The sequence below is a fragment of the Pyxicephalus adspersus genome, chromosome 5 (assembly GCF_032062135.1).
Source record: "Pyxicephalus adspersus chromosome 5, UCB_Pads_2.0, whole genome shotgun sequence".
NCBI classification, from domain to species: domain Eukaryota; kingdom Metazoa; phylum Chordata; class Amphibia; order Anura; family Pyxicephalidae; genus Pyxicephalus; species Pyxicephalus adspersus.
The window spans coordinates 48,562,354-48,576,220 of NC_092862.1; the positions used below are offsets into that span (position 1 = coordinate 48,562,354).

The 13,867-nt window shown below is 39.5% G+C and overlaps 1 protein-coding gene across 1 annotated transcript; it reads left to right on the plus strand.

The window, feature by feature from the left end:
- The first annotated feature begins 3,915 nt into the window (after positions 1-3,915).
- TWSG1 (twisted gastrulation BMP signaling modulator 1) lies at positions 3,916-13,469 on the plus strand. Its single transcript, XM_072413352.1, has 3 exons — positions 3,916-4,045; positions 8,145-8,417; positions 11,932-13,469. Exons 1-3 carry the CDS (start codon positions 3,916-3,918, stop codon positions 12,111-12,113), a joined length of 585 nt encoding a protein of 194 aa, XP_072269453.1. The 3' UTR covers positions 12,114-13,469.
- Positions 13,470-13,867: the final 398 nt, after the last annotated feature.

The following is a 13,867-nucleotide window of genomic DNA, read 5'->3' on the forward strand; positions in this document are numbered from 1 at the left end:
CTTGCACACAGTGGTTCTCCTGGGTTTCTTCCAACGCACTGACACAAAAAATCAGCAGACGGCTGTCTGATCATTAAAACCATAGCAAACGCAGGGCAACACATAGCTATGCTTCTGCCAAGCCACCTTCGGCTGCAGTTTACACTTCAGATATTCCTGTACTGGAGTGACCCTTATACCTCTGATGCCCAATGTGTGGTCCACTGGCTGGGTCCCTCAATTTTGAATCTCAGGGGGACACCAGCTGTGGTACTGAGTACTCAGACATGTTCTACATTCCGGTACCCAGCATTGAACTAAAGATTGTGCTGTCAGATAGTGAAGTAAAGAGCCAACTTCTTTTTAGAACAAGCGAACGGCACACAAGCTTTTGTTTTGCTAAATCCATTTGGGTTTAGTTTTACTTCCACTGACCACAATTGGGGAGGGGGAAGGATTAAAAACACTGGCACCAACCACCAACTGGGGAGAGTTAGAAGGCACTGGATAAAAAAATTATTATTAGGAAATTAATGTCAAATAATGGAACTATTGACTGTCTGAATAATAGACCAGAGAATCACCAGGAGATTCGGTAATATTGGGATCAATATGTGCTTCAAAATCCCCATTTATGGTTCACCTAGTCTTCCCCTCAATCTCCATGTCATGTATTTTCTTCTTTCTTCTTTACTGCAGTATTTAAAGAAGACCACTTATGTTTGGGATTTGTTTGAGTTATACTTACCCCTTAAAGGGCTCTGGCATTCCTAATAATGTGGCCACTGACACCAATGGTTCCACCTGCCACTGACACCTTCGTCTCCCTTGTGCTCCACTGACTCTCCTGTAATTGATCCTGTCACCTTGTGCAACTGGGATTGCATTTCCTACATCTTTGTTTTTTCTGTCCCTGGCATTGTCATTGTCTCTTGTCATACCACCGCGTGCAATCCAATGTGTTAAATCATTGTGTTAGAACATACCAACAAAGGCTTCTCCTTGCTTGTTAGCAGCAACTTATAGCCTTTAAACAGGAGCACCAGAACTTACCAAGTTTTGCATTTTACTATTCAAGTCCTTAAACACTCCACCACCACCACCACCTTCCCAACTACCCTTGAATCCCAGAAAATGTATTTTCCTGTAATTTTTCCCAACAAAATGTTATATAATTATTACACCCCTAAAAACCAAGTCTAAAATTGTGACAAAGTGTAGAAATGAAAAATATATTAAAAAGGGTATTCCTTTATATGATCTCCTACAAGATTGGCAAAGCTCAAATTGTATTGGCTAGGGCACAAATTTCAGTGGCAGACATTCTTTTTACAGGTTTGATATAGCATTACATGTGAGCATTTGATGTTACTATGCAGTGGATGCAAATGTTATCCAGACCATCCAGCAATTCTTTGGACCTGGGGATTAATCTGGGTAGGGAATATTTTTATTATAAATAAATATATATATATATATATATATATATATATATATATATATATATACCGGTATATATATATTATGCTGCTAATGAGAAATACTTTACAGTCAGTGTGATGTAGTATGGCCTTTCAGACCAACTGATTTGGTGGGGGGGGGGAACAAATGCAATGTACGTATGTAAATGTTTCCTTAGACCTTTAGAATTCTGCATAATACCTCTGTGAAAACAAAGAAATAATTAGCCATGTTTACACTGCACACAGTCATTGAATGGACAGTGTGTCCATTGGGTATACATATTGTTCTGCTGTGCAAAAATAAGTGATATGAGCCTCCAGGTATGTATGGGTCAGGGGAGGACCTTTGTCAGATGAATTCATAAATTATTACCTTTCTGTGTTTATTACTAATGTACACTTAAAGGAAACCTGTCAAGTTTGGGCTAGTACACACTAGCAGATCCGCTGACTGATCTGACCAACTTTCTCATTGGCAGTTAAATCATTGGAAATACCAAAACACTTCACATGTGTACTAGGTTCTGCCCTTCTGTTAACTTTTCCTAAAAAGTGTTTGGAATTTCAATCAGAAGTGTATATGATCATTCATATACACGATACAAACGTACCAACAAGTCTCATATGCTTGGTCTCTTACAAATGACTGATGGATCCAGTTAGATTTTTATTTTGATCTGAAGTGAAAACCTGGTGCTAAAAAACAACCCCAGGGGTATGTATACACATCAGACAATTCTAGCCAGATAAGAACGGTCAGGTTCCTCCAATCTGATATGTGTACTGTGGTTGCCAGACATCATTAATGGACCCAGGGGACAGCGCTATACAAGTCAAGGGAGGAGAGCACAGCAGGGAGCCTCTTGCTTGTTCTCCCCCCTCTCCATAGAACAGAAGGGGGCAGTGTGTACAGCACTCATTAATCTATCACACTTGTTGCTGGAAAAGATCATGAAAGACATGAGCAATGAAAATTTCATGTGTGTGGGCCTGCCTTAGGCTAGATTCAGACCTGCCTTTGGATCAAGCGATCCCACCTTGGCACCCCCCATCCCTCCCAGGCAGCAGTTCTCTGGTATGAGAAAGCGGTAACCAAACTGCAACCTCACTGCCAGTCTGAACAGCTTATTGTTATGGAAGTGGCAAGGAACACATGGCACAGCTCCGCTAAGGCAGTGGAAGCAATCAAGAAAGTGCAGCTGTCAGTAGAGCTGCACTCCGTGATTGGCTGAGGAAAGGGAAACCCTGATGGCGCTTAAACCATCATCAGGGTTTCTCTTTTCTCAGCCATTCAGCACTAGAGGTCCTGTGCTGAATGGGTGAGAAAAGGAATCCTCAGTTAACCGGAAACTACCACTTATATGGAACCGGCCATTTCCTGTGGGTGCCGAATAACCGAAGTTCTACTGTATATTGTATATAGTTATAAGCATACAATGTCCTCAATCTGGGACAGGAAGGGTCAGTGTTAGCAACTAATCATTTCCTTTTGCTGAATACATGTGCTGATCCTGGCTCTATTATAACCCCATTGTACTGTATTTTACTCACATACAGTCATGTCGTCACATTCTGGAACATCATCATAACTCCCCAACCCCTGAAATCCATCTTGAATTTTCTTTAGAATGATTGTCCCCAATTTTTCAATGTCTAGCAAAGCACTTTCCTTATATGAGCTCCTCTTGTCCATGTATTTATATATATTGTAGCCTATTTTCAGGGTAGGGCTTATATTTCGAGCATTCTCAAAAATACAGAAAAATCATGCTAGGGCTTAGTTTCGGGGTAGTCTTATTTTTGTGGAAACAGGGTATAATTCGGGGCAGGGTCCTCTCCTCCTGTGTCACTGTGTCATTTGTAACCCCTTATTATTGTAATATGTTGGCGCTATATAAATCCTGTAATAATAATATTAATGATAATTCATATTCTGCGCCCCTATATGCCCTGTCATAGTAATCTGCACCCCCAGCTCTTCTGATCACATACTAATATTATTAATATTAAACAGGATTAATATAGCGCCAACATATCACACAGCGTTGCAAATGACAGACACAGGAGAGGACTCTCCCCAGAAGAGCTTACAATCTAGGGGGCAGGGACACAATAGGGCATGCTTGGTGTAAATATATAGGAGATGTACACAGTGCTGGTAATGTGAACAGATATAATAATGGTCACCATTGTCTGTCACACATATATAAGATTGTTGTTAGGTATGGGTGATGATGGAAGTGAGCTCTCAGCTGGCAGAGGATGAGGAGGACGAGCAGTTTATTAGTCTGGAGGATGGAAAGTGGGAGGAGGTGCCGTGTGGAAAAGTTTTTGTGAGAGTTCTGGGGGCTGGGATGTGCCCGCTCCTCCTTCCCTTCCCCTACACACGCCATCAGAGCCGAGTGAGGAGAAGCCGCTGTGTTCGGGGAAGGCGGGATACCGTGCACTGGTGAGTACCAGGGAGGAGGAGGCCATGACTGACACCACGCACTTCTATTTCACAACTACATGGCAACCGGCCCTGTCACTGGGGAGACGCCTAGATAAAGGTGCTCACACCGTCCCTGGGGAGACCTGTACGGAGCTCAGCCGGGCATGGCAGGGTATGGGGTCACATACCAGAGAGGAGGCGAGCCATAGGGACAGCTCAGAGCCCTGCCTGGGGATTGTTCTCCCCAATGGCTGCCAGTGACGGTGCTCATTACCACCTGTAATAATCACATATAGAAATGTTATATTATTTTACTCTGGATTTGTCTCAGGTGAAAATCTAATACTAATATGGCCGTCCTGCTCTATAACTACTTACTGACGTAATTGTTCAGCAGTCTTTTGTTATATTGACAAACCTTTTATAGTTCATTTATAAATATTACTGACTCATTTTTTGCTGGGCACCACAACACACAGCCGGGCGCCACTACAACACACAGCCGGGCGCCACAACACACAGCCGGGCACTACAACATACAGGCACTACCCCGGGTTGTGAAGTCACTTTATATGTTTTTATAGACTTTTGGTGCTTTGCCAGGCCCATCCTTCGCCCAGTCTGCTGTAAGTCAATGCGTGTTATTCCCAACATATCAATGACATGTATGTATTGTAGTGCAATCTGTCCAGTTTGTGTAGATTGAAGTGTGGTATGTGTTCTTCTGTCACATTGATCTTGTATACAGGTACCCTTTATATTTACTATGTAATGGGTGTGATTATATGTCATTTATTGGATAGAGGACGTGTACCATGTAATTGTATGTAAAAGTCTTTAATAGGTTGACTTTCAAAAATCCAGTAACCTCCAGACCTGAGGTATGCCGAATTATCGAAAATCCTGGATTTGTTACCGTTATACATGCTGTATATATTTAACAGAAAATGACTACCTGTACAATCCTTTAAATGGATGCTGAATCTATAATGGGGCTATACAGCAGCAAATAAATAAGAAGGAATGAGCAGGAAAGAAATGTGCAAGCAAGACCCAACAGCTGATTCTGGAGTACAGCGCCATCAAAACATAAACGGTGCCTTCAGAAAACAGTGGACATCTGAAAATGTGTTCCGAAATCCATGCTGGAAATCTGAAGGAACCGGATTTTTGAATGTCAGCTTTTATTACTAGATTATAAGCTCTTCGGGGCAGGGTCCTCTCCTCCTGTATCACTGTCTGTATTAGTCTGTCATTTGCAATCCCTATTTAATGTACAGCGCTGCGTAATAGGCAGGTCGGTCGTCCAGACGACACCGACTGTACACACGGCAGATTTTCGCCCGATAATTGGCCGATGCCGATTATCGGGCGATAAAAATCTGACGTGTGTATGTAGCTTAACTTGTTGCTGTCATCTTATATAAACAAGCCTAATTAATTTTTGTGTTTTGTTAAACATTTACATCGGTGTAGTTTTTATACTTTTTTTTTTTTTTGAGTGTAATACTTGTCCTTCTTTTAGAGAACAAACCTAAAAGTGTAAAGACTCCATACCATTACCAGAAAAGTGTGCTGGATTTGATGTGGCACAGATCACACTTTGCTGCTTGTTTTGTGATTTCTAGTCAACCAGGAATCTTGGCGTGATTAAATGCAGGTGACTCAGTGAAGTGCCAGACTAGCATCCGCCCTCCGGGCCTGTTACTGGCTGTGCACTTCTCGCCAGATGTGCAGAGTTATGAGCTGACATCACTGCTTACAAAAACACAGACTTTAGCTGCACTTTCATTACACCTCCAGTCATAAATGCTTCCCTTTCCACTGTTCTTTTCATTGGATTTGTTTCCTATTTGAATAGGCCTCCACTTTTCCTTCCTAATAAAGTATGTTCAGTAAACTTTATAAAAGTTTTTTTTTTGCAAGGGTAATGAAGGTGTAACATTTAATAAACTTAAAACCTAAACTTTGCTGTCTCAAAGGGAACATATAGTGATATTAAAGCGGATCTAAAATCCTGGAAAGAAAACACAGCAAGAAAAATATAAATCAAGAAATTAAATGGAATTTATCCTTAAATGAAAGCTTCTAAAATCTTCCTACCTCTATTTTTGTACTGACATTTTGACCACAGTATACAGAGCATTCCACATCAGGGAGTTACAGTGGTAGCATATCTGCCTCTAACAACCATCAGCCAATGGGAATGCTCCCTGCTGTATTCCTAATAACTATCAAAGCCTGTTTTTAGCGCAGTAGGGATTATTCCTATTGGCTGATAATTGTCAGGAGGCAGAAACAATCCCGATCTCAGTCATTGCAGTAAATGGTAATTAGCTGAACATTCATGCCTAAAGCAATTATGGCATCCACTGTTCTGATCTTTGTTTCTGTAGCATCCAAACTGAATAGAGATGGGTTTAATGCTTTCTCAGTACCTTAAAATATTTTGTTTTTAATTTCATCTGAAAAAGAGCAGATTACATTCTCTTTCTAGAGCATCATACCTAAAACATTATTCCACTGACAGGTTAAGTAAATAACTTTATCTTATTTCAATGGCCCTTGTCAGAGTGGGAAAATCTGGCAACAAGTTAAGCTACGTACACACTTCCAATTATTATCGTTTGTAAACGAACAACGAACGATCCTGCACGATATCTGCGAACGATCGTATAGCACCGATCCTGTACATACAGATAACGACACGATTGTTCAAAGATATTGTACACACGTATATATACACACAGTATATATATATATATATATATATATATATATATACATACACACATACATACATTCACATACACAATACAGCCTGTATCGATCAAATGTTCGTTCATCACGCATGCTCAGAACATGCACGATCACTGAACGACCGTACACACGATAGATGGTCAACGATCGTTGTCCAATCCGATCCGCCGGTCCGGTCATTCATTTCCAATGACTATCCTCGTTCGTCGGCGTCGTTGGTTACTTTTTTTACAAACGATTTTTGGCCAATCAGTCGTTCGTAGTTCGTTCGTCGTTCATTTCCAACGATAAAAATTGGACGTGTGTACGCAGCTTTAACTGTCAGATCTTGAAGATGATGCTTTTGAAGCAGGGAAAATGGAAAAGTGTAAGAACTAGCAACGGGGTCGCGTCATGTGCACCCAAGGCTCATCGTGTGTGTAGGGAAGACTAGCCCATCTGATCAGGTCCAATGGAACATACTGAAACACAAACTGCTAAATTCAAATTGCTGAGGATAAAAAAGGTGTCAGACTTTGCATTTTAAATGTACAGTATTTATGTTATAAAGCCAATATATGAGTAGGCCGTTGGACTAGAAATCCCTATGTGCTTAAAAATATCTGATTTGATATACAGCAGAGAACCCATGCTCAGTACCACTTACACAGGGTTTAGTGCAAATTCACAGAACATAACCTTTTTTAAGTTTAATACCGTACTTCATTGTATTGACAAAAACAAAAAACAATTTCAATTTCCACACTATAACTTTATAAATACTGAAGAAACCTAAATCTCTTAAGTGATTCCAAGACACCTAATACTGGCTAATATTACCTGTTATATTCTTTAGGGTTTTGAGGGTTGAATAGAATCTGATGTTTAGAAAAACTGAACTACCCCATGTAGCATTACTGATGGGCCCCCTTCACCAACAAGTTGCTTTTTCTTGGTTACAGAAATCTGATTAACCCCTTCACTAATTATTTACTCCAGAAATCAGTATGCATGTAATGGGGATGTAGGTGTATGGCACGCTCACTAGTGTTGGATATCTGCATCACTTGGGGATCAACAAAAAGGTAGAATCCTAACACACAGGAAGTCAGAAAGCAAAGTGCTGCTCGCCAGCTTGTGCATTTTGTGATATGAGTTGGCAGGTGAGCAGGCATTTGAATCTTGGATACCTGTTGTGGCTAAAGATAGCAACACAAGGGTTTTAAGACTTGAGCCCTGGAAAGGTAGTTATAGAATCTAGCATCTTCCTTCACTATAGACTTGTACCCTTACACTTGATGCACAAAAACAATTCATAAATTTGAACAATATTTCCATTGAGCTAATAAGTAATCTTTATTTGGTTTCCCTATACTTTGTAGTGCCTTAAACATCTGCATAATTACAGAACATGTAATAAAAAGAATAAATTGCTGCTTTGTGGACAAATAACTTGTATTTATAATTGTTCTGATAATTTAGGCATTCAAGTCATTTGCACATGAACTAAGATGTTCTGAATTTCTTCCTAGGTATGTGTAATCCTAGAAACTACAGTGACACCCCACCAACTTCCAAGAGCACAGTTGAGGAACTTCATGATCCCATCCCATCTCTCTTCCGGGCACTGACTGAAGTAGATGGCATAAAGCAGCTTAATTGGAACATTGTTTCTTTTCCTGTGGTAGAAGAGCTCTCTCATCATGAAAATCTTGTTTCCTTTTTGGATTCAGTGAATCAGCCACAGCACCAGAATGTAACGGTTACACAAAATGGGGCTCATATGGTTCATGGAAATGATAAAGGTATTTGCAGTCAACTTTGATCATTTGCTTTTACAAGAGGCATGTGTTTTATTTAGTTTAGGTGTGAATTATTTCCAGGTCTGTACAATAATTACTACCATAAGACTGGTGACTATGTGCTCCCTCCTTGTCTAGGGTGGTTTTGTATCTTTCTGCCCCCCTTTTGTTTTTTATACAGGGAGCTTGTACTGGGTAGACCTGTTGCTCCCTCCTGTACAGGCTATGTGGAGCACAGTGATGATGACACAACTAGGTTTCAAAAGGTATTTGATACATGCAAAGTATAATTGTAAATCAGATCATTTGTGATGATGAGAAATTGATATCATAAGTATTGTAACTTATTCAATAACCCCCAGTCTAAATGATCAATCAACCCACTGCAGGGGTGTTTAGTTTGTGTGTATGTATCACTGTGTCAGTAGCATGGAAAATGTTTGTTTTTGGGAGTCCCCCCCCCCTCTACCACAGGGTGACAATCCTGCAATTTAACTACAGAATGAACAATCTGGTAACCCTATAACAGGTGAAAACACAGATCTGCTAGCATAATCAAAAAGACTGCAGTGGCAGTACTAGTGACCTTTATATTAAAGCCATTCCCTGCAATAGGTTTGGGAACTTCGTAGATAGGAACTGGAACATATGTGCCCCCTTTCCCTCTCATTCCTGCTTCCTTATCTTGCTTACAAATCAGAAAGGGGGCAAAAAGTGTGTAGTCCTCTTACCTTTCGCAAAACCAGACCCCTGGCTGCCCCAACAGTAGTTAGTCTGATGTAAAGGGTATAAGACAGCACATAGCAATCAGTTCAGAAAGCCATTCAGTTTTAATTGTCTTACAAGCACTAATAAAACATATCACAAATCACAGACAATCGCTGTCATATCCTATGGGGAAGGATGTAGTTGGGTACCACCTGCACATCCTCTTAGTAGAACTGAATATCGCTTGTTCGTCCTGTCACTAGAAATGATCAATAGAGATCCTTTCCTTTGACAGAAACTCAACAGCTGAACACAGCTTGGGAAATCAATTTTACCAGTGTTTTGAAATTTTGGAGAGAATAGTTCAGTCCCTGATACTTTTTACTGGCTATCAAGAGATTCTAGTTCCTAGACCAATATTTTTTAACACTAGGGTTCCTCCAGAGGTTACTAGGGGTTCCTTAAACAATGAGCAATATGTGACTCTCAGTCCAGTTTACCAGATACCAGTGATCTTTTTAGCCATCTGTGAAGGTGACATTCGTCCCGCTGGCCACCACATTAATGTATTGTGTCCTATGGATATAGTAATTATATTGGAGGTTACCTGAAAGTTATTTCAAGGGGTCCCCCCCCCCCCCCCACACACACACACACACAATAAAAAGGTGGGAAGCACTGTCCTAGGCACAGTAATGACTAGGCTCTCATTTTATAATTTGTAGACATTGCATCATTTATTTTTATATTAGTTTTCTCCATGTATTTTGCAATGCCGATCTAATAAACATTTACAACTTTGCATCTAATCTTTTTCCAGTACCTGTTATGGCAGGTTATGTATTTCTGGATAAATAAACTAGGAGAATTCTCAGGTGATGAAAATAAAGTATCCTCATGTTCCCTCAGGTCACTGAAAATGTCTTTGATATTTTGATACAGGTGAATTTTATATAGGCCATCCTGCGTAGTAATATATCTGGTCCTATGTATCTGTGAAGATGAATGAGCCTCAAATGTAAGATCCACTTGCACTCTCTGCCCCCAACCCCAAGTCGTCCACCCTTAGGCCAGTTCAGACTAGAAGTATGTTTCTTCAGCGTTACCCCGTGTGCCTGTGCAGACATTTGTAAGCCACTAAAAAAGCCTAGCAGAACACGTTTTGTTTTTCTCATCCTCCGAACCCTAAACCTGCAGTTGATGTAGAGAGACAAAAAAACTTTTTATAAAGTATGCTCCAACTTACTTCAGTTGGGGCCCAATTCTTCCTGATCACCCAATGCAGCTAAATACATCTTAGATGAACAGGGAGTGGCAAAACATAATAAAAAGAGGGCCCATGTGGTTAAGTAGTCCTTCCAGAAATCATCAAGTGCAATGAATACAAAAGTGTAGGAGGTTTTAACCATTTGTTCAAGTTGCTTTAGCAGACTTTATGATGCTGGGGTGTTCTGATTTGTATTTTATATGTTGGTCTGCCCTGTCAAGTTCAAACACTGGCTAAAAACAGGTAGCAGCATTCCAAGTGTGGATATGTTGTCAAAAATGCAAGCAGGAATTTTCTTCATAAACCATCGAAGAATCATTTACTGATATTGAAAATCCAACATAACTGTAAATAGTATAAATTTAAGAAGCTTTATCATTTGGGGTGTTATTGTTTGGCTCCTAACATATGTGAAGCAGTGTTTTCATTCTGTTTACTTTATGACTAATAGCTGTTATATTTGTTCTACCAAAAATGTCCTCCTTGTGCTAGGCTGTGCAGATGTGCCTTACTTCAGGATGTCCTAATATAACCTAGATTCTAAAACTGCCTCATGACTCCGGAGGTGATGCAGTGCTTGGTATATAAACATTTTAGAGGTGTCAAAAAAGAACTTCCTCTTGAACAGCTGTCATAGAAGTTAAATAAATGTTTGTCCGGAAACCTGTAAAATAATAAAAAAAATCTGCACTGCACAGCTATTGTCTTTACATTATAGTAAACCGTTACATGAGCTCTGCATGTTGCTGTGCTTCAACCACCCATAGTTCTTGGCCTTTGCCCAGTGTCTTTTTTTGAATTCAGTCATATTTTCCAGTGGTAAGGACACTATTATATTTAATAGCTAAGGATTTTTTTTGTTTGGTTGCCAAGTTGCCTCACACCCTGTTTTTCATATAAACACATTTCTTTATGAACTGTCTTTTTTTCTGCTTAGCTGCAAAGGCCACAATTTCCAGAATTTGTAACTCCAAATTGTAGAAATTCTGTGGCAGGTCTAGGGGGCAGTAATGGATGTATATGTTGTGTGTATTGAAGCTAAATTGTAGTGGTTGCAAATAGAGATGGAAACTTAGACAGGCAAAAAGGTCTAATGAGTTAGGGTCCTGGACTTTGGCCAGGGAGGAGAAAGGAGAAAAAAATATCAAAATGAAATGTCGCTGGGGGCATTTCAGGTCTAATATTTTCAGGTCTGCTGCTACTAGTTTATGGAATTGACAATGACTTGTGTTATATATGCTGTATGCTGCTATTACCTAATCCTTTTTTCCCCTGATACCTCAACCAAATGATTGGCAGTCATAGCTCACTCTTTACACAGCCACTAAAAACAAGATCACATCCAACAATCGGTTGTTAAAAACAAAACCAAATCATTTCTTGTAAAGGTCTTTTTAATTCTGCTGTTTACATAAAGAGGAGTTTAATTTTAACCATGATTGTGTTGGAGAGATGGTTTATACAACCTTTGAAAAGACAAACGGTGGTGTTGCCAGCCTTATGTCGTTCAGGATATGACATGTAATCTTCTTGTCTTTGCAGAGCACATGTGCACAGTGGTATATTTCGATGACTGCATGTCTATCCACCAATGCAAGAATTCCTGCGCCTCTATGGGCGCATCCAAGTACAGATGGTTTCACAATGCATGCTGCGAGTGTGTTGGCCCAGAGTGTATCGACTATGGAAGCAAAATGGTGAAGTGTATGAACTGCATGGTTTGAAGATATATTCTTCTTATCCACCCCAGTATTTTCTGCCCACTGTATAGAAATCCTTACCTTCCATTCAGATGAGAACTACAATGAATACAAAAACTGTTATCACGGTCTACTCGGAAAGTTAAACCTTGAGGGACGTCAGCTACTACGTAGAAGAATACATTGAGTTGTGCAACATTGAGTAGATTTCTTTTTTTTTAACTTTTTTTTTTTTTTTTTTTAATGTAAAGATTTTAGATGCCCATTTCACATTCACAGAATGTATTTTTATATGCAATGTTACATTTGAAGTTTTTGTTCTATAGTTTATATTATCTGTTCATCCTTGAGTATTTTTATCTGTCCAATCTCTTCCCCAGCTACTAGAAGGTAATGGGGGCAAACATGCTTAGAGCTATAATATTACTGCAGTTTAATGAATTTACATAGGAAACCATTGCTGTTTTAGCTTATTAGAGTTTGAAAATAATCCCAGCTTCACATTTTTTAGTAATGTACCGTAACTTCTGCACTGTTTGTCATGGAACGGTCCTTACTTGGTGTCCATATTCTTCCCTTTTAACATTTTTACTTGATGAATAGAGGCTGTTTCCATGGAAGCCACTTATGGTATACATTGCATGGTCTGGGCCGCTTGCTGTCAAATTTGTATTCTTGATAGTTCTTAGCACATAAGGGGGTGAAATGGCTGTGGCGTTGGTCCAGTTTGACAAATCCCCTGGTTCATGACAATTGCCACTCCCAGATCCCATTCTCTGCACAAACAAACCAGGTAAACTGAAGCATCAGCCATGTTACTTGTAATGTATATAGATTCCATAACTCCTCTACCACCATATGTGGCCTGCTGAATAAAGAAAATGTTTAGATCATGTAACATGCAAAACAAAAGTTTTAATAAATTCTGGCACCATGAGTTCATGTTATGCTGGCAATGCAGATCCTTTATTTTTGAATTTGTAGGGTACCTAATTGGGAGATGTGCTGGCCACAGTAAAGGTGGGAGAACTGGGGGCTGAGATTTTTTTTGAAGGGAATGCACAAAACTAAATGTTGGGTGTGCAAAATAAGTGTAGTTCTTTACAGCACCTGCCAAAATCTGCTGTAAAAAGGTACCTAGTCATTTCTTGTATTCTCTAGAGCACTGTGGATTGAATGTACTCTTCTGGAAAGACCACATTTGCTGTAAAAGTATATTTGCTCCAGTCTTTTTTCACCCTCCTCTTGGGGAACATTCCCTTTTCTTGCACTTTCACTTCTGTTGTATTGTTGCCATAAACATCTTTATTTTTAAGACAGTTTGTATTTAAAATTCTTTACTTTTTGGGTACAAATAAAGTTTATTTTATGTTTTAAAAATGTATTACAAAATGTCATCAATAACTTGGTGCATTACAGGATAAGCCACAATTTTGCTGACCCATCTGGCTTTAAAGTTACATGAGTACTCTGCACTGCGTACAATGTCAGGGGCATATAAATACATGTTGATGTGATGCGCATACATACAGGGTACAATCCAGGTGACATCTTTGGTCTAGTAAAACAATAAACGTTTGATACAACTGGACAGTAAATGTTGAAAACCAAGAAGATTAAGCAAGTGTTCTAAGCTATTGCAATGATGCTTATCTCGAGCAACACAGGAAAAGCTGTAGGGGTCATTATAAACAAAGGAAATTAATTTTGTAACCATGATGGTGATTGACATGAAAGGGATAGTAATCAAAGGGGGAGTAACAAATAAATATTGTAAT

Coding starts and splice junctions, on each gene's coding strand:
- TWSG1 (XM_072413352.1), top strand. CDS start 3,916: ATGACTGACACCACGCACTTCTATTTCACAACTACATGGCAACCGGCC. Junction 4,046..8,144: donor GCTCAGCCGGGCATGGCAGG/GTATGGGGTCAC, acceptor ATTTCTTCCTAG/GTATGTGTAATCCTAGAAAC. Junction 8,418..11,931: donor GGTTCATGGAAATGATAAAG/GTATTTGCAGTC, acceptor TTGTCTTTGCAG/AGCACATGTGCACAGTGGTA.